This window comes from Fringilla coelebs (assembly GCF_963513975.1).
Source record: "Fringilla coelebs genome assembly, chromosome: 2".
Taxonomy (NCBI): domain Eukaryota; kingdom Metazoa; phylum Chordata; class Aves; order Passeriformes; family Fringillidae; genus Fringilla; species Fringilla coelebs.
Window position 1 is genome coordinate 81,773,587 of NC_140029.1, and position 20,062 is coordinate 81,793,648.

At 39.8% G+C, this 20,062-nt stretch overlaps 1 protein-coding gene across 1 annotated transcript in view; it reads left to right on the forward strand.

The window, feature by feature from the left end:
• NOX4 (NADPH oxidase 4) overlaps window positions 1-20,062 on the forward strand; it is a 100,610-nt gene that overhangs the window by 48,531 nt on the left and 32,017 nt on the right. The window contains exon 13 of the mRNA XM_084201312.1: window positions 15,626-15,707. Coding sequence (XP_084057438.1) covers window positions 15,626-15,707 — 82 coding nt within the window. The remainder of the gene's footprint in view (window positions 1-15,625; window positions 15,708-20,062) is intronic.

Here is a 20,062-nt window from a genome sequence, read left to right on the forward strand (position 1 = left end):
TGTGTGAGCATGGTTTCCAGAGAAATACAAGAGTTCACATCAAAATACCAGCTCTTCATGCATATCTGCACTTCCCTGGGGCAATAGATTCTCTTAGATGCCATCCAAATTCTGCTGAAGAATCCCTGCCAAATGTCTAGTTTTGTTCCCAGTTTATTGTTACTTCTCCCTTGGGGACAGAAGAAAAAAAACAGACACATTTCAGATTTGGAATTTTGAGTTACCACATTTTAACTAAAAATTATTGGTTAAAATATCTTAAAAGTAGATTTGAAATGGTTCCTTTTAGGATCCTTTTCTAGCAGATTGTAAAAATTGCCATAGTTAATGAGGAAAAATCTATTCCAGCTTTAGAGCATTAAAAAAAAGGGAAAAACTTGTGTAGGAACTGTAGATATTTATAAATTTTATGATCAGAAGGAACATTTATCTTTACATGCTCCCAACTCTTTCATGATGCTTGATAGTTTCTCAGAATAATTTCTATACAGAAGTTATATTACAACCTTGGGGTTGTGATATTCTGCAGAGTTTTCAGCTTCAGCCTTTCATGGGCTCTTTTTATGCTCTTTTTGAAAATGAAGCTCAACTTTGTGATGATTACATAAGTTAGGAGGTTTTGTCCCATGTTTTTTGGTTTTTTTCCTTTTATCTTTTTTGCTTTTTTCCTCATTTCAGCACAAGAGCCAGTACTAGGAAATGTGTGTACATTTTAGTTGTTGCCCGTTTGTGTGCAAACGTGTACAGAAAATGAACATGGCACCTTTCAACCTTCTGTTTGGTTACCTGCTGTATTAAATCCAAGTTTTGGGACCTTGTATTTGTCTGGTTCTTTGCTTCCTGCACTCTCTCCACTTCTAACATTCCCTTGAGATGCAGAGGCAGGGTTGCTTTTCAATGGCAGTCTTGTTGGTTTGGGCTCTGGTGTGATTTGAAGTGTAGCTCTCTTTTGCATGAAGACCACCAGTAATGGTGGTAGTTGAACTGTCACTGTATTGCACTTTATTCCTTGATCTCTTTACCTGTCTGCTTGTTTCTACTGGTGCTTGGATTGGAGGGAGAGAGGGGCCATCACTCGCTCAGGATTTGTGCCGGGTTCAGCGCTTAATTCTGTGGGAGTTGATTAAAGCTGCCACAACATTGCAAATGTTGTTGTGATCAAATAACATGGTCAAATGAGGTTTCCTATTTTCACAACAAACATTATATAACTGCTTGTTGGCATAATATTAGCTTTGAAGTTCTAGTTAGGATATCCCATCTCCTTTATTGCAATATTTTTTCTCTAAGTGTATTTACTCTGCTTTTTGCCAGCTGCATGTCCTTACTCTGAATTTCAGTCGTCCCTGAAACAGAAGTTACCTGTTCCAAAATGCCTTTCTGTTCCAAAATGCATTAAGATCAGTGCTGGTCTTGTATGTGGGAGGCAAATCCTACACCCTAGATTTTGTCATCATTTCCCTACAGTCCCTTGCGATTCAGCTTTGCATTCATGTGCCACCCCATCCTGTTGCTCAATCCTGTCCTTTTGTATATGCATAATTTCTCAGATGCATCAAAAACAAGCTGAAAATTTTGAGTTTCACCATAAGGAAATAGTTTGTCATCCAAGAATTTTTAAGGGGGATCTTGCAACCACAGCTCTCATTTGTCCCAGTCCTTCCCTGGAGAAGGATTCCTTTAAATCATAAATATTAATAATAAAAATCTGCCACCAACTACTTGTACAGTTATCAAGTGCAAAAATAGGATTCAGGTGTATGTGGTAGCCTCAAAAAAGTTGACTTCTTCCTTTAAAGAAAGAAGTGAAACCAAACCTCAGAACTTGCACTGAAAGCATCATGTCATGAGAACTGGCCAGCACGTTTCCACGGCTTCTCCAAATGGATATTTTGGTATGTGCTGTGAACAGAAGAGCTTGGTTTAAAGTACTTATGGCTACTCATTTTATATAAACCACACACAAATATACATGCCAATTCCAGCTCTATACTCAACTTTGAACCTCGTGGTCTTATGCCTCAAATTTTGGATACCCCAGTGCAGAACACAGAGGTGGAGGCAAGTTCCTAGTGGGAATGGAGTCAGACTACCAGTGCAGTCCATGTTTTAATATAAAGGCATTCTTTTATGAGTGTCAGTCCACTAAATTAATTTGTAATTAAAACACATTTTTTTGCCTTTCATCAGGTCCTTAAATTGCAAAAGGTAGTGAGGCAGAAATGCTTTAAATATAATAGACCATATACAGAAAGTAAATTAATTACTAGTGCATCCCAGTTTTGAGGGAGACTTGAAATGGTGGCTGCTGCATGCTGAATGTGGCATTTCTTTGAGACAAAGGACTCAATTATCTCAGTATTACTGAAGTGCTGTGAGGAGAAACTGTAGAATTCATAGCCTGGAAAACACTTTCCAAAATGCAAAGGAGATTGCATTGTGGTACATGAAGTAGACTGTGCTGTGACAGCAATAAATAGCCCTTTGGCATGTAGTGCAGCAGCTGGTGGGCAGGGTGCAGTGTGTATTTTGTTTCACTGATATTATAACCCACATTTCTGCAGCTCTGGCATGTTCTTCCCGTTCTTCCTCTTTCTCTTTCTTTAAAGCTTTTTTTCCACAAAGTGGGGACAAAGTGTCTGAGCTTGTTTCAAAAAGTATACCTTGACTCTTGTTAATATAGCTTGTAACATTTGTAGCAGATAAAACCAAAGTACCTTATAATGACACAATATTTCATGAGAGGGAGGTATTCTAGGAAGAATTAATATCTTTCATTAGACCAGCTGAAACAGCTGGAAAAAAAACAGACTGTCTTCCAGGCATGCAGTGCCTTCAGCAGGTTTGACAAAGAAGCAGGGAAGTTAAAGCAAAGAAAAGAAATAATATTCTATGGCTACTTTTTAAAGGAAGTTTTCCCTTGAGAAATGTGAACAATAAAATTGCCTAGTAAATTAATAAAATATAAAAGATAACACTCGTTTTTGGGTTTGTTTGTTTTTTTTTTTTTAAGTTAACTTTTTAATAGAAAAATACTAATTGATTCTCAAAGAATTTGTATGGTCAAGAATACTGTCCAAAAGCCAAAAATATCACTTGCAAAAGCTCTCCCAACTTCTTCTTAGGATTTGTGTGTCTCTAGCTTTCTTTATCTGCTCTTGGCTGGGTTCCCAGATTAGGGTATATTTGCTGTAATATGCCATGGTCTCACTCTGTCCTGTGGAGACACACACTCACATCTTGGCAGAGTGCAGCTTCTGGCAGGGAAACTGGGAAAAGAGATGGGCATGTGAGAATACTTAACTATGACTTGCCTGAAGTACTGCATTTTATTTATATATACATCCCCACACATATCCCTAAACTTTCAGCATTTGGGTGTGGTTTTTAAATTTTAAATTTTAATTTTTTTTTCTTTTATAATCTCAATATCCTTGATAAGCCACAGTTTGATTGGGAATGTTTGACTGTGTACAGAGAGTAAAATTTGGACAATGGTTTACAGAAAGCATCACTGTGTTCTTAGTAATTTGAAAGTAAATTCTTCTATTCTGCATATAGAGGCTGATAATGAGTGGGTGACTGCTTAGCTTTGTGCCTTACCTGGAATCAGAAAATTTTTAAGAAAAAATGTTAATAAAACCTAAAATTCTGATCATGGTCAGAATGATCATGGTAGTGAACACCATGATCATGAATGAGAGAGAATGCTCCTCTGCTAGGGAGAGAGCCTGGAAAGTCTGTGGATCCAAATAGACATATTAGAGTTTTTATAAGTATTGGAGAAAAATGCACTCAGTGGAGGTGACAACAATTTCTTTCAGTGTTGAACGGGGATTTGGGGGAGAGGAGGAGTTTCAGAGCTTATTGGATATTTTGGGTATTGCTCAAGTGTCTGCTGTGAGGATTTTACTGTACTGTCAATGATGACAAGTACACTTACAGCCTCCAAAAAGCCTCCTCACGTTATATGAAATTAAAATAAATCAGTGGGCAGTTTGTGCTCTTCACTGCAACAAGCAGCTTTAAGGACTATCTCCTGTCATAAATTTAACATATTCCCTATTCATTAAACACACTGTAAGTGCCAGTTCCTCAAGGAAAACGCCACAGACACCGACGCACATTTCAGAGTCAAAGCTGTGGTGCTTTGCTGTGCTTTGCCAAGTGACTGGTGCCAGCCTGACAACACAGGGCTTTCCCTCAAGGATTTCACTTGCACTGTGTCAGCTGAGTGTCTCCTCAGCTTAGCTGTGACTGGTTTGAAAAAAGCAAAATTTTTAATTAAAGACATTTTCATAATTTCTGTTATTGGATGTTTTCCTTTTTTAATGGGTTGAGGGGATTATGCTAATTGGGCCCTGCTATTAACAAGTGTGGCAATCGAAACTTTCTCAGTGCAATTTCCAACAAAAGCAGCAATTCCTTAATCCAAAAATTCGTTAAGAAAAAGTATTTCTTTAAAAGTGTCCCATACTTCCCAGCACATATGCGCTGGAATGTGCCATGTCTGCTTGAACAGGATTTTATCATTTCGGTGCCGTTAGGTATTGCTGAGATTGTGATGGTGCATTGATGTGCTGTTATATGCCAGGTCATGACTAGTAACTGATATCTCATGATAGTTTACACTTACAGGAATTGGCAAAATCACTTTTGCAAATAAAGATGTGCCAAGTTGTTTCCTTACAGTGATGTGATGAACTGTTTGATCCAAATCATGTTAAACCACTTGTTCTGTGTTCTAGAGAATAGTTATCAGTTTTAGCATTGCATAGTAAAATTTTTCAGCTTTCCTCTCCTGTTCAAAGCTGGGAATACTTTTTCTGTTGACTTGAGTAATAACAGACTTGCTGTCATGTAAAAACATGTCTATTTAATATTTCATTATGTTCATAACATTATTAGTTGAAAGATGGAGGTGACAACCTCATAGAAAATCCCACAGCATATTTTAACAAAAGTCAACACAAGAGCTAGTGCTAAGTCAACAAATATAGGTATTTGTAAGAAATTATGAATTAAGAAAAAATGAAAACTAGGAATAAATAAATTAAGAATAAATGAAAATTATGAATTAAGAATAAATGAAAAATGAAACCCAGACTACGTTGTATATAGTGTTTATATTCAGGCAGTTGTCTGGCTTAAGTTCTCAAGAATGACCTGTCTAATTCAAATGTTAGAGGAAATAACAGAACTGCTCACATCAGAGTGAAATGAAACTATGTTTTGGATACATTTTCTGATGCACTTGTGTGCATTACGTTTTATCACCTATCAAAAAGAAAAAGGAGGAAAACAGTATCTTATGGCTCATTTCATTTGTCAGTCATTCATATGATCTCCTGCTAAGGTTTTGATATTGCCCTTTGAGAGGTGTTATAAAAAATGGAGCCTCAGATGTGATTAGATTTTCGGAAAAAAATGTACATTTCTTCCCAGTGGATCATCCCCAGCTGACTAGCAAAATTTATAGAGGAAATAGGATCCAGCTGAGCTCTGCTCACATTATCCTATGTAATGCTTCAGTGTAGCTGGTGCTTTCAGAGAAGAATTTGTGTGTGTTCTCTGAGAGAGACAGGCAGCTGAAAACACAGGGGAAATGATTTTTAGATATCAATGGAGTCCCTTAGCACCCTGTTTCTGCTTTTGTTTCTTGCTTGCAGCCCCACTGTTATTTCTAGCTGTTCAGCTCAGCTTAGTATTTGGCTGGACAGGCATTTCCCACCCGGGGCGCCTGTCAGCACTGCTGACTCTGAGTGCTGTATCCAGCACAGTGCAGCTTCCCCTCTGGAACAGCTTAGCACCTTCCATGCAGGTATTCACACAGCCTGGCTGTGAGCAGGGCCAAGTTATGCCTGATGATCCCTCTAAGGTCAGCTAAGCCTTGGTGATTAGCAGCATCACAGGGCTCAAGGCTGCTGTTGGAGGGATGAGGGTTGGGCCATCTCTGCTTCATATTCCAAGGCTGTGAGTGAGGGTGAATTATCAAGGAAACTCCCATTCTCTTTCAAAAGCTCCTTTTTTCCCTGCCCCAGCTAAGAGAAGGCAGTATTTAACCTGCCCAGCCTGTCTGAAGCGTATTGCAGGGCAGTGTCTTGCCCCACCTGTCTATCAGCTGTGCAGGCAGTTGTCTCCTAACCAGCTGTGTCCCTCTTGTCAAACTGACATGGGTTTGCAGTTTTGTCCAAAGGTGGCAATTAATGGGAACAGCACAAAATATTGCTATTCATATTTTTTTCACAAGCAGACCTACTGATTATATCCTAGAGTCAGGGAGTGGTTTGGGCTGGAAGGAACCTTATAGATCATCCAGTTCCAGTCTTTGAGACGCATAAAACCCAAATGAACATGGCTATAAGCAGCCTGATCTTTTTAACCATGCTTAGAGCAGGACTAGATTATCTCCTGAAATTTCTTCTGCCCTCTGTGATTCTCTATAGTTGTTATACAGTAATTTATTTGCATATTTGAGAGTAATGGAAAAGTTATATCTGTATTAATTAGAGGGTGAAATGATCCCATGCTTAAGTTTAAATTGTCACCAAATAGGAATAGGCAAAAGCCCAAAAATGTGTTCACAGTGACTGGTAGTGGTTTTGTTATGGTGCAAAATTTCAGTCTTGGATAGAAACTAATTCCATTATTTTTTGACTGCCATATTAATCTGTCTATTGAAAAGTTCTCGTCGCTTGTTCAAATGTGTAAAATATATGACACTTGGAAACATATTTTTAGACCTGTCTAAAAATACCAGTAGATGTATGTGTGTGGGTATGTGTTGGTGATTAATATATTTGGTGACAAGCTAATACACATGGCTGGCAATGGTGAGACCATGGCAGCCCAAGAATAACACTTTGGGGTCCTGATAACCATTTCCATGAAGACATCAGCTTAGTGCTCGGCAGCAATAAAGAGAAGAATTATTAGGAGTAGTGCAGAGAATAAAGCCAAGGGGATGACTGTGCAGCTGGTGGGTGTTTCTGTGGTGCTACCAGGACTTTCAATCCTGTGTGCAGGTCTGGTCTTCATCACTCAGACATGACGCTGGCCAGGGTTCAGGAAGGAATGACAATGATCAAAAGCCTGGAGAGGCTTCCAAACATGGGATAACTGCCTATGCAGGGACTCTTTAGTCTGAAAAAGATATAATTCAGGGGAATATAGCCACAGTCTGCAAAATCATGCATAATGCTGAAAGAGTGGGTGGGTGGAGCCTGACTGTTCACAGTTTCTGCCAGTATCAGAGTTTTTGGCCATCAAATACAGTCAGTAAGATTTCAGAGCAAACATAAGGTGATGAATCTTCATGTAGTAGGTGAGAAACACATGGAACTCCTTGTCAAAGAGTGTGGAATGGATTAGGTTTACATGGGGACTGGGCAAGTACATTAAAAAGAAGTCTAAGAATTTCTTATTAGACAAACCACCTTAGACTCATGAGATGCACTGACATAGAAAAGCTCAAAAGCAGAAGAGTCTTACCCTGTGATCATTCTTCCATGTGTCCACAAATGAATCCAGATATAAGAGTAGGGGGGCCTTGGTGTGAATCAGTACAGCCTGATGAATTGTGCCTTTGCTCAGCCTTTTAGAGGCAAACCCTCTGGAGATGTGCAGAGCTGGATAGTATTGCAATAATTGCACCTCTGGATAGTAGCTCCATTTCAGTGTTAAAAAGTTCCATGTAGCTTTTGGAAGGTTGGGCTTTCTCCAGTTTCTGTATCAGATTACAAGTTACAAAGAGAGAACCAGTTAAATCCCCCTGCTTTGCATAGTTCGAGTATATTTTTTTCCTTTTTCTATGAAAAAAGGACTTTTTAGAACAAGTGCCACTACATTATCTTAAAGCCCAAAAGGCTATACTGGTGCCTAATCATTTCTTCTGGCTTGTTGTGAAAAAGGAAAGTACAGCACTAGGGAAGGAAATGGTAATTGAGCCTCCCTGCATTTGCTTGTGGGGAATTCAAAAAGCAAAGTCTAGCCCTTCATGGCTAAAGGCAGCAACTGTAGAATGCAGTGCTATAAAAAATTTGCATAAATAAGTTTTCTTTCAGAGCATGTATTTATAAAAGTGCTTTTTAAAGTTCAGGTTCTGTGTTGTTTAGAAACTGTGTTTTACTGTTGCACTTTGCAAGAGCTGAGCTGTGGAATGAGCTTCACTGTCATGAGAGAAATAGTCTTCAAGTATAGTAAGTATCTATCTCTAAGGCAAAAAATGTTCCTTGACTAAAGTTCCTTGATTATTTTAAACTCCAGCTAATTATTTTGAACTTAGCTAACTCCAGTCAGCTAATTCCTAACTCCACTAGGGAGTTGCTGTGTAACCTTCAGAAGGATTTCTAACTCAGTATTGAGCATCAAGACTGCCTGACATTGGTGTTGTGTTCACTTCTCTTCCCTGGCTGTCCAGCAAGCCCAGGTCTGGCAATGTAGCTAACAGGCAGTCTGGGTCACTCTGTGATGTTTTGTCAGGTCAGTCGTACAAAATGCAGTCTAAATATGGTCCTCCAAATTTCTCCTCCCTGTTTTGAAACAAAACAAGTGATGCTTTTTCCTTCCCATCATTCATCTTCTAACCTTTTAAGGCTCCTGGGACAAGAGCTGCCTTTTGCTCTGTTTCTTCATTGGCTGATACATGGCCATATATACCTAAATCATGCAAGATGTGTGATTATAGTGTAAATGAGGAATATCTAGTTAGAAATAAATCTGTCCAAGCTAACTTTGATGTAGCAGTCAGGACAAATTTAAGGACACAAAAAAGCACCTAGAATTCCATCAGGGAAAGGATTTGCTGATGCTGGAATCGGGGAGGGAGAATGATTTTGAACTGGTAGGCACACAGCTAGAGAAAAGAGAAGGAGCTTTTTAGGGTGCAAAGGCAGGTTAGGAGGGAAAACAGGGCGTACACAGACTTTCTTTAAAGAAAGGAGGACTATTTTGCAGGTCCAGAGTGACTGGGAGTTCACTGCAGATCTATGTAATGATTAGTTGAATTCCTACTTCCCTCCCTCTGCTTGTAAACTAAAGTCCTGTAAAAGAAAATGTTGAAAGGAAGGATGATCACTTTATTCATCTACCTTAGAAAATGATGAGTCCACTTGCCTTTCTGTAAAGGCTTCTCTATTTCCCTTAAATAAAGAACAAAGGGTTTATATATAGTTTTCAACTTCCTGGGTTTTCACTAGTTTTCAGGGTTTTTCAGTAACTCTGTAAATAATGACACTGATTAGTCTTTCAGACAGCTGATCAGGAGGGAAGGAAATGGTAATGAAAAATAGGAGAATTAAACTCCATGAGGCTTAATGGACTGAGAATCATAGAAGTTCAATCTGGTCAAAAAGCCTGTCTCTATCAGAAAAATATGTATGATGTTTCAGGGAAATTCCAAGGCTGATGATGTAATCATTTTGGAACCTTTTGATCATAAGCATTAACTCATCATCTTTTTTTTCCTCCCCTTTTAATCTGATGGAGGATATTTGTAGCACTGACTCTTCATGAAGAGAGAAGTGATAACTCCTTAATTTCAGGAACTTGGGCATTAATAAGCCACAGGTCAAACTAAAATATCAGACATTTCATTTTTATGCCATCTTGTTGCTCATCATCATTTTATAGCCCTTAACTGGCAAAGACTTCTTCCTAATTGCCTTTTATTTTTACAAGGCACTGCAGAACTACTTATGACAGCATTTCCAAATTTACGGAGCTTGAAAACAAGTCATAATAGTGGATATCAAATCCTATTAAATATCATCAGCACTTTTAAGGAAGCTGACTTATTTTTATTTTGTTTTAATTACTGCAGTTTGTTATTTGTAACATGGAAGGTGTTCAGACCACTGTGCATTTTGTATAAAACTAGGTAGATTTTTTAGTTTGAAATTGCAGGACTTTCAAGTGTCCTTGTGGTGAAAGGTGGAACTCATATTTGTTTCTCAGTGAATGCAGAAGAGGTAATTACAGAAACGTGACTACAAAATATTCAAATGTAGAGCAGTGCCACTATGGATGGACCATTTGGTGGTCTGATGAAGCTGTTCTCTTCTCCCACTCTCTGGTTGATTTCTCATCACCTTTCTTTTTATCCTTAATAACTTAATTTAAAAAAATCCATAAACCTGGTATTAATGAAATCCTTATCCTGTTAAGCCAATTGCCATCAGTGTTGCAGTGTTCTTAATTGAGTTGATTGTATGCAATTCAACCTTTTTTTATAAGTGGTTCAGATAATCGTCCGAAGGTGCTGAGTGAAAGGTGGTTGGCATAAACAAACCAGTCATGTCTCTGACTTCAGGGATATAGTGCAGTGACCTCATAGCTTTATACCCATCAAACTCTGAAGGAGCAGGGATTTGAGTTTTCAAGACCCTTGGAATTCAGCAGAGTGAAATCACAGTGAAAGTGATTTTGCTGTTTTTTTCTGTAAGATATTTTGTAACAAGATGGAGTGAGAAAAGACAACCGCAGGACCTGACTTTTAAAGTCAAACCTTACACAACTGCAGTGTGTGACTTTTGGCATAATTTTTGAAGTGCTAAAGCAATAAGAGCTTCAGGGACGTGACAGCTTTGAAAAACAAAGCCAGTGCTCGTTGTGCCACAGCGTGTTTCTGTGTACAGAATGTGAATAATAATGTGTTTTAACTCACAGGGGCCTTCTATAGAAATTATTTTTCTCTGCTGTGAGAAGCCCCAGATATTAAAATACTGCAAAAATTTCCTTTTTCTCTCTTTCCACTTCTGTAATAGTGTATCCTGGAAGAAGGAAACTTGACTGTGTAACCAGTTTGAGTGACCTTCAGACCATATGCCCATTCCGGCTCTAATTTTTCTGACACTACTGTCAACTCACCATACTGAGCACAATCCCATTCTGTTTGAGAACAAATATGGCATTAATCTAAATATTTTAAAGGGAAAATTTTCCTTGAAATGCATCCTTCTGTCCTTGTAGATTAACTGGCTTGGCATAACATGTATTACCATAAAGATGGTAAGGGTATTTATAACTGAGATTCCAGTTGCTGACTTGTGAATATGTTATGCTTGGGAGGGGGAGGAGGAGCAAAAGGTAGAACAGAGAGAAGAAAACTTAGATAAAAGACAGGGAAGAAAGGTGTATAAATATATAGGATAGGTTAAATCCATAAAGATTTCAATGGCAAACTCTCTTCTTTATAGTCTGCAGCCTTCCTGGTTTAGGAGGACAGGGCATAAGGCTGTGTTATTACAATCAGTGTCCAGTCATCACAGGTAACTAATTATGCTACATGTTTAGCCAAACATGTATAGTCTCAATGAGACTGCCTAAATTTAACCGAGGACTTCTCACTGATAAGGGATTTGGAAGGAGCTGTACACTCAAAATGAAAGCCAGGAGGAAGTTGAGGCACTCATCATATTAAAAACATAATTTTGAGCATAAGATGTGACTGTGCAACCCTTCTTGATGTCTCTGAGAACTTTGTCCTGTAGGCAGACTTACGGGAGCATCAGTGAGACAGGCTGCAGTGTCACACACAGCAGAGCGACAAAGCAATCGGGTGGCATAGCTGATCTCAGAACAATGTGAGCAATCCTGTCACTAGTACAGACTTTAGCTCATGCAAGTTGTATGAATAGAATGAGGAACAGAGAAGGTAATTGCCAGTTTTCAGAAGTAAGCAATGTTGGCTAAGTAAATGTTTTTTGTTTTTTTTTAATTTTAATGAATCAGACCAACACCTAGACAAAAGCCTCACAGGAAAAAAGACTCAATTTTGGAAGATACCTCTCTAAAATTATCCAAGTAATGAAACGATTGTGACTTTTTTTTAGTTCTATTGGTCAGCTACTGATTACAAATCAAAATAATGTAAAAATGTTCTAATTGTTGGTTTCATTAGTTCTCAAGTCTTTCATTTGTTGCTGTAGCATGAACAAGAGCAAGGTCTTGGTTTTCTGAAAAACTTCTTTCCCCTTTGGGAAGCTATTGTTGCGACTTGTTTTCTTGTGAATTGAAAAGCCTTCCCTTGTAAAGCATTAGTGTTCTCATATTTATTTTGTAGGAGCACCAAAAGTACCTGTGCTGTCAGTAGCTACCAAGGCTCTTGTCACCTCCCTCATCACCTTGATGGATGGCTCTTAAAGGCAGTGGTGACATTTGTACTAGAGTGACTTTGGTAGTAGGCACATATTAGTGCAATAGGAGAATGTCCCAGAGCTGAAAAATGACATGTGTACACAATGGTCCCATGGGACAATCCAGTCCTAAAGATTCCTGCATGCACAGGGCATGGCGGTTAATGTGCCAGGAGAAATTGCAGAATAGATTTGAGATGAGGTGTAACACTACGAAGTAGTGAGTGTGTTTCTGTGGTGTCCTGGTTTCAGCTGGAGCAGAGTCAGTTTTCATAGTAATAGTTGGTACAGTGCTGTGTTTTGGATTTAGGGTGAGAATGATGTTGATCACACACTGGTGCTTTTAGTTGTTGCCAAGTAGTCTTTATGCAAAGACAAGGACTTTTCATCTTTAGATGCCCTGCCAGTGAGAAGGCTGGAAGGCATAAGGAGTTGGGAGGAACACAGCCAGATCAGCTGACCCCAGCTGATCATAGGGATATTCTATAGAATATGGCACCATGTTCAGTGCATAAACTGTGAGGAAAGCTGGCCAGGAGCCACTGCTCAGGAACTGGCTGGGCGCTGGTTGGCAACTGTGAGCCAATTGCATTGTGCATCACTTGTTTTGTATATTCTAATTATTTTTATTATTATCGCCATGATTATAATTTCTTCTCTTGTCTCTCCTAATAAACTGTCTTTGTCTCAACCTGTGAGCTTTCTTGCTTTTACTCCTCTCATTCTCTTCCCCCATCCCACCATGGGGGGAGTGAGCAAGCAGCTGTGTGGGGCTTGGTTGCTGTCTGAGGTTAAACCATGCCACATGGAAAAATGAGTAAAGTCATATGGTGAAAAGAAAATACATCTGCCTGGGAAATTTGCCATAGCGTGGGGGGAATAAAAAAGTTGACTTTAGCTAAAACAAGTTCTAGTAGGAAAACTGTTCAGGCCAATTTCAGATGCCATAACTTGGCTGCTTTTGCTCCAGTACTGGCCAGCCCTGTCACATTACTATTCAAAATATTTTCAAGATCACTGCTTGCTGAATTGAGTCCTGGAGTGCAGCCAGGTGGCCTTGATCAATGTGAGAGGGCAGCATTGCAAGAATAAGTCACAGAGTAGGAGATAGAGATGGAATATGGCACTCTGCCTGGGTGATATCCATCTCAGGCAGAACAAGGGGTGCCACATATCTGCACACTCACTGCGATGTGTTCTGTCTCTCCCGGAGAGTCACAGATCCTTACCAAGATCTGAGAAACCAGCTTCACTCACCTACCTGTAGTGTGGTATTGTGCAGCATTGAACTGAGTAAGAACACGTCTCTCCGTGTTTGACATCGCTGTCACACCTGGTTACAGGCCCTCAGAAGTGAATCAGCCATGCCAGCTCAAAGACAGATCCTTAATCGTGGTGTCTCTCACCGCGTTCTAGAGATCAAAGTCCTCAAGAAGTGTTGTCACTCAGTGTTTGCCACTGTAAACTTCCTCCCATTCTTCCACCAGGCACACACAAAGGCTGTTGTTTGAATGGAGGCTTTTGTAAAGGATGCCTGGAAATGCATCAGTACCTTGGGCTGTGTGGGGAGATTACTGAGGCAGAGGTGGAAGTTAATGTGCTGGCTCTGAAACATGAGGTGATATTTTGCATTGGTAAAAATTTTCTGTAGCCTTTCAGTTCTTGTCCGTTGGCTTTTGGAGATGGTAATGTATCATCTTTAAGGATGATAGGGCATGTGTGTGAACAGCTTATTGCCATGTACCAGAAGACTGAAAGAAAAGCAAATTTCTCCATCTTCCTAAAATTTCAGGCAGTGGTCAAGAAGTAGTGTAGTGGCAAGCTTTTCCTCAATACAGTGAGCAGGCTGTTTCCTGAAAGGTACTCACTGGATTCAGCTTTCATCTTTACAGTATAGCATTTATTGAATTTATTTTGTTGGCCGCATCTGCTCTTTGTTCTAGTTAGGTACAGGAAGACTAATTTACATTTTGAAGATGTGAGAAGAATTTTGGAGGTAGGAGTGTTTATTTCTTTGAGAATTGAATATGAAGAGGTGTACAAATAAAGGAACAAAGATAAGCCTTTCTTTCTTTGCTGGCAGATCCTGGTATCTTATCCAAGATGTTTGCAATACATCTTAGCCAGCTGAGAAAAGAGTCAGGTGTGAGACAGCTGACCTTTAAAACTGAGGCCTTAACAAGAGAGTTTTCCTTCTGAATTAACTGTGCTTTTTTCAAGGTATTACAACTTTATGAAGTGTGGTTCGGATGAGTTTCTTTCCGCTTTAGAGGCTACAGAGCAGACTTGTATCCAAATTAATGGAGTTTAGTTTTGATGACAGAATATTGCATAAAACTAAATATTTTTTTGTCTTGTAATTTTCTTACTCATAAACCTGGTGTTAGAGGATATTTTAAGATACATAGGAATCTGAGAGGAGGGGGACTATACTTACCCTCAGGTTCAGTTTCCAGAATGAAAACTTTCATGGAAGAGAGTTTGGAGAAATCCATGGTACAGCTGCCACACACACAAAAGGCTGCACACTGTGGTTTAGCAAAGGAAGGATAATACCTGTAGCTGAGGACTTTCAGCTGCAGTTATAAAGTATTGAAGGAAGGGTAGGAGGTGGAAAGGGCATTGATTCTGTGCCACTATAGGACAGATTAAAGTGTGGGTGAGGGAAGGAAAGAAGGAAACAGAGCACGTCCCATGCTATGGAGAGCTACTAAAGGAATTTGATCTGGGTGGGAAATCCCATTCTATCCCTGAATCTGAGTATCATGTGAATTTTAAGGAGGTTTCCATCTTTCACAGCTGAGAAATCTGGACTGATAGAAGGTCCTACAGATCCCGCTTGACTTACTGTGTCTAACTACCTCTAGAGAAAAGCATGAGAGAAAGGCAGCTACACTAACTACAACCACCCCTTCATTTGGTGGTCAGTGAAATTAAATTACAAAAGCTTTACCTCCTGCAGAAAATCCTATCATGCAGTTCTTGAAATTGCCAATGATGACAGAAAAGCAATCCAGTCTTACAACCATCCTTGAAAACATCAAGTCAGTTACTGAAGGACTTGTACTGCAGTTTAATTTATTTAATTAATTAATCTATGTTTGTTTTGACTACTGTGCTCCTTGAGTGACTGGTGAGTTCTTAGGGGCTCCTCCTTTCTGTTTAGACTAGGCTCTTCAAGGCAGGGTCTTTTTATGGTTGGCTGTGCTGATACCTAGAAGACCTCGGTGCAGACCTTTGAAACTTATAGGCACTACTAGAACTGAGTATTGGATAAAGAAAAAGGCATTTTAAAATATTAGAAGGTTTTACAGGAAACAGTGATTTTTAGTCCCTTTATGCTTAGTTTTGTCCTCTGCTAAATATTTCTGAAGAAGAGAATTCACTGATATTACTGCTTGCTTACTCGTGGCCTGAACATATAATGCAGAGTCACAGTCTGGGTTTGTTTTTTTTTTCTTTTCTTCTTTTTTTTTTCTTTGTCCTGACAGAAAGATTTCGGGATTTACTGCTTCTGCATTCAAATCAAGATACAGAGATTCTGCCCATCTTTCAGCAGAGACGCTATCCCAAGTAAGTAAGATTGTCTTCTTGGGAGAAATAAAATCTTTATCTATTTGCAGCGAGGGAGAGTAAAGCATTTATAGCACTGTACATGCTTTTGGTGCAGAATCCTCAGACAGAGCTGTCAGGGAGCCACGCTAGCACTGATCTCTGCAGCCTTTTGACTGGTGTTGAGGAGGAGCAGACACGCGTTGCGAGCACGCTCCGCTGTCGGTGGGGGAGGTGGTGGTGGAGCACAGATGTCGAGTTGCCTGGGTCAGTCTGATGGAGCTTTGTTTCTCTGTTGACACAGGTAGATGTTTTGTCAGGCTAATGCCCATTCTTGTCTTCTGGGATTCCATCATTGATGGTGACAGATTCCCTTGAATTTTAACAGGCTTTTCTCTGAAAGCCTGCAAACAGTAGGAAACATTTTTTTTCTGCCTTTTTTAGGGGTATATGTTTGCCTATATCCCTAAAGGGATTTAAAGAGTAGTGTTGAGTGTTAAGGAGGTCTTGAATGTATTGTGTATCCTGAACAATACCTCTTCTTTTTCCAAGTGACATACCTGAGTGGAGCAATAAAAGCTCTTTGCTATTTTATCGACTAGAAGAAACAGTTACTTTCAGCTTGAACAGAGGCAGTGAAGGGGAAAGAAGAAGAAGAAATAGTCCTCACATTAACCCTGACCAGGATGAGCAATGAAAGAATGCTAGTGCAGGGTGGACAGAGGGTGGAGATGGAAGAAAGAATGTATGTAGACAGTCCTTCAATGATGGTGGAAGCAAGCACAGTTATTTATTTTATTTATTATTGTTAGGAGGTTTCCGAAATAGATAAGAAGTCAGTGAAGCTAGGTGTCAAGTCTCTTTAAATCTGATAATACAAATTTGTTTTAAGAACAGACAGTTAGAGAGGCTGAGTGCTGAAAGCCAGTCACCTCCTCGCTGTGAGTACTTGAAAATAAAACCACTCAAGGATGAAATCCTGATTCTGAAAATGACAAATTTTTCTTTGACTTCAGGGGAGACAGTTTTATCATCCTAAATTTCTTGTTTCCATTGTCCACTGCATTACTGGAATACTGTGGAGGTGCTATATATTAAATAGTGGAAGGCACCTTATGTGTATGGATTGATCTGCTTGTTTCGTTAGGACTTCCATGAATTATTACTTCTCATCCTTTGGAACCCTGGCAGTACTATGCTTTGCTTGGCTTAGATTATTTCATTTTTGATATGGACACTGTCAGACTGGCCTGAGAAACCAGTTTGTTGTCCTTCCTCAAAGAACAGACTTATCTTTATATAAATCATTCCTAAGATGTTTGACTTTCCATTTCATTACATTCAATTTATTGCTAGCATTCTTGGCAAAAAGTCTACTAACAATATTACACAATGTCAGACTCATGCGCGAATGAGTTGTCTCTTGTCTTCTGACAGAAGATGTCAAAGAACTCTTCAAAGATCACGGAGCAAATAGCTTGTATGGAGCTCTGCTGCTGTTTGAAGTTATAGTGGCCCTGCATCTCAAAAAGGATGCTTGTTTTCAGCCATGTTACTTGGGAAGATTGGCTGATTCCTTTTAACATACAAAAGTCAGCCAAATTTTGGACCTAACCGAAAATAAGTTTGCGTATGTTCTTAAAAGCAATAGATTCTTGTTTATAGCATCATTAATTGGTGCAAATTTGCTCACTTGTTACAGAAACTTCTCATATATTACAGCCTATTTAGAAACTGGTTGAACTCTATTGACTTATCCTAATTTCCCCAGGGGCTGTCTTTTGAGCAAGGTACTTGTGTTCAGCAAAGTAGAAAACCTGTTTATCTTCATAATATATTTTGTCTTATTCCCATATCATTTTTTCACCTTTCCTAGTCTCATTTTCACCAGGGGGTCAGTTAACAGAAATTAAGGGAGTGAAGAGACAAATCTCCTAAATCAGTGTCCCTTCATGACTTCAGCTGAGCAGTGACTGGTTGTAGTACTATAGGATCTGACTAGAAAGACCATTTTAATGAGATGTTGTCACAGGGCACAAACTGGAGCTTGCAATGATTAAAGAAATCTGAAGAATATTGAAGGTTAAAAATAGAAGAGAATTTTTAGTAGTGACTTAGCTGAATAGCTTGACTAAGCAGGGCTTAGTAGGTAGAAAGGATAAGTTTTCACATATTAAAGAGACAAATGTCCAAAGGAAGGAGATTGGATGTTCAGCACCACTAAGGATATTCAAAATCATTGCAATAAATATTAAGGGCTAAATGGGCAAATTATAATCCATCAGCTTTGGAAGAAGTAGAAACCTTGGTGTTCTTTCCTGAATTATGATCTTGTTCATTTATTACATTAGGACTTGAACTCTTTCCCAGGTAACAGCCGGATAATTTTGGGTGCATGTTGTTCTCAGAGATGTCCATGCACTGGAATGTCTGGAAGAAGTTTTCTAGAATATGCTGGGTTTTCTGGGGTAGATGTGTCAAAGAAACTTGCTTTGCCCTCCTAGTTGATGGAGAAATGTGCAATATTTTTATTGTCCTAGTGTTTGCCTGAGTTTATTTGGACAGCCTTGGCTTAGCCAAGGAGCCAATACCTGCTCTGGCAAGCAGAGAGTCTTACAAAGTGTAAGTCTTATAAAGCTACACAGCACATCACCTTGACTTCTTGATGCACCAGTGTGTGCCCACATGGTCTCATGAGCGCTGGTTCTCGCTGTGGGCTGTGGGCTGGGACACTGCTCTGCCAGCTGGTGGGACAGCACCCACCCAGCCAGCCCAGCCTGCAGTGTGTGTCCTCTCACTTTTCTTCAGGGGGCTGCACAGCAGAAGGAGCTTGGCTCTATCTTACGCTTGTCTCATGCCTAGAGTAGAGTTTCTAATGAAAACACACTGCACTGCATGTAGTTAGTTGAAAACACACTGCGCTGCTAGTTCCAGAACTAGCAAGAGCAATCTAATCCAGGCAAGTCGTTTTGATACCTCAAGTGACTAATGTGGCCCAGGAATCAGATGTGACCAAACCCCCCTTATCTACCTAATCTGGAAACTGACCTGCCCACAAAGAGAAATATTTTGAGGGGAAAACCTGTCTCCTTGCTGACATGAAGTCATGACCACATTCACAAGGATTCACATTCCTGAAAGTAAGAATAGACCTGCAGCTGTGGGCAGCCAAGTGGATTGGGGTGCATAGCTGCCTGGGAAAGCCCTCTGCATGCAAAACAAATGACAGACATATCTGCAGCCCCATCCTGCTCTCCCTCACTCCAATAGCTTGCTGAAGTCACCGAGGGGAGTTATGCCAACACAATCTGGTCTGTCAGCAAGCCAAACTTTTTCCAACAAATCTTATCCTGACTCCTTACTTTTCAAATGAGCATTACGGCCCCTGTATCTCATAAAAAACCTATAAGCGTTTCACATGTAGCACATTTCTGCAGGAGCTTTTCTTTTCTTGTCCTCTTTGCTGATGTCATTCCTACATGTTTTTTCCTCAGTTTCACTCATAAAATGCAAGAACTGCTAGAGTGCAGCAAAGACTGCACAGGATTGCTCCTGAAGAAGGCACTGTGCTCATTAATTTGGCTGCAGGGTCCAGCATGTGATAGGGTGCTTGGTGGTAGCAGGGGCTGAGGTTGCTCCCTCCCTGCTGGCTGCACTCTGCTCCTGACTGCCTGTGCTGTGTGCACAGGGGGAGGATGTGCAATTGCCTTGGAGTGCCCGGGAGAAGTGCCACTTGTCGCTGGGCCTGATAGTGTGAAAAGAAAAAAGCAAACCCATAAGAACAGAATGATAAGGGAAGTGATAAAAGAAGTTCAACAGTGAGAAATTTGGTTGGTGGGTGAGTAGGGCAGGAGAGGGGCTGACATGGCACAAAGCAGTGCTTAAAGAGGGATGTGCCAGAAATGCTACTGGCTTTGCAGGTTTTGAGCAGGTTTTTTTCTGTCTAGAAGTAACTTGATGGTTCCGTCATACTTTATATTTTCAAGTTAGTGCTGAAATCCTCATATAAATATGTGGGGTTTTTTAGAGGGATTATTTGCTTCTTTTTTTTCCCCTTCAGAAATATTTGCAGTCTTCACTCTTATCTTCTGTGGGTTTGATAAAAAAGTTTTTGGGTGATTCACAGATTTTAAGGACAGAAGGAGGGGTTATTTTCCAGCTAATTTGAGTCCCTTCTTAACATAAGCCATAGAGCATTACTGATAATCCCTGCAGCAAGTTTTTCATTCAGCCAGAGCAGGAATTTAGAATCAAATGGAGATGTTAAAAACTGGAAAACTCACAAGCCTTTAGAGCAGCTTGTTTCACTTGTCAGTTTCTTCACCTGTGATAAATGTTTTAACTTCAGTTTCCAGTTTCTGCCATCTTACTGTACC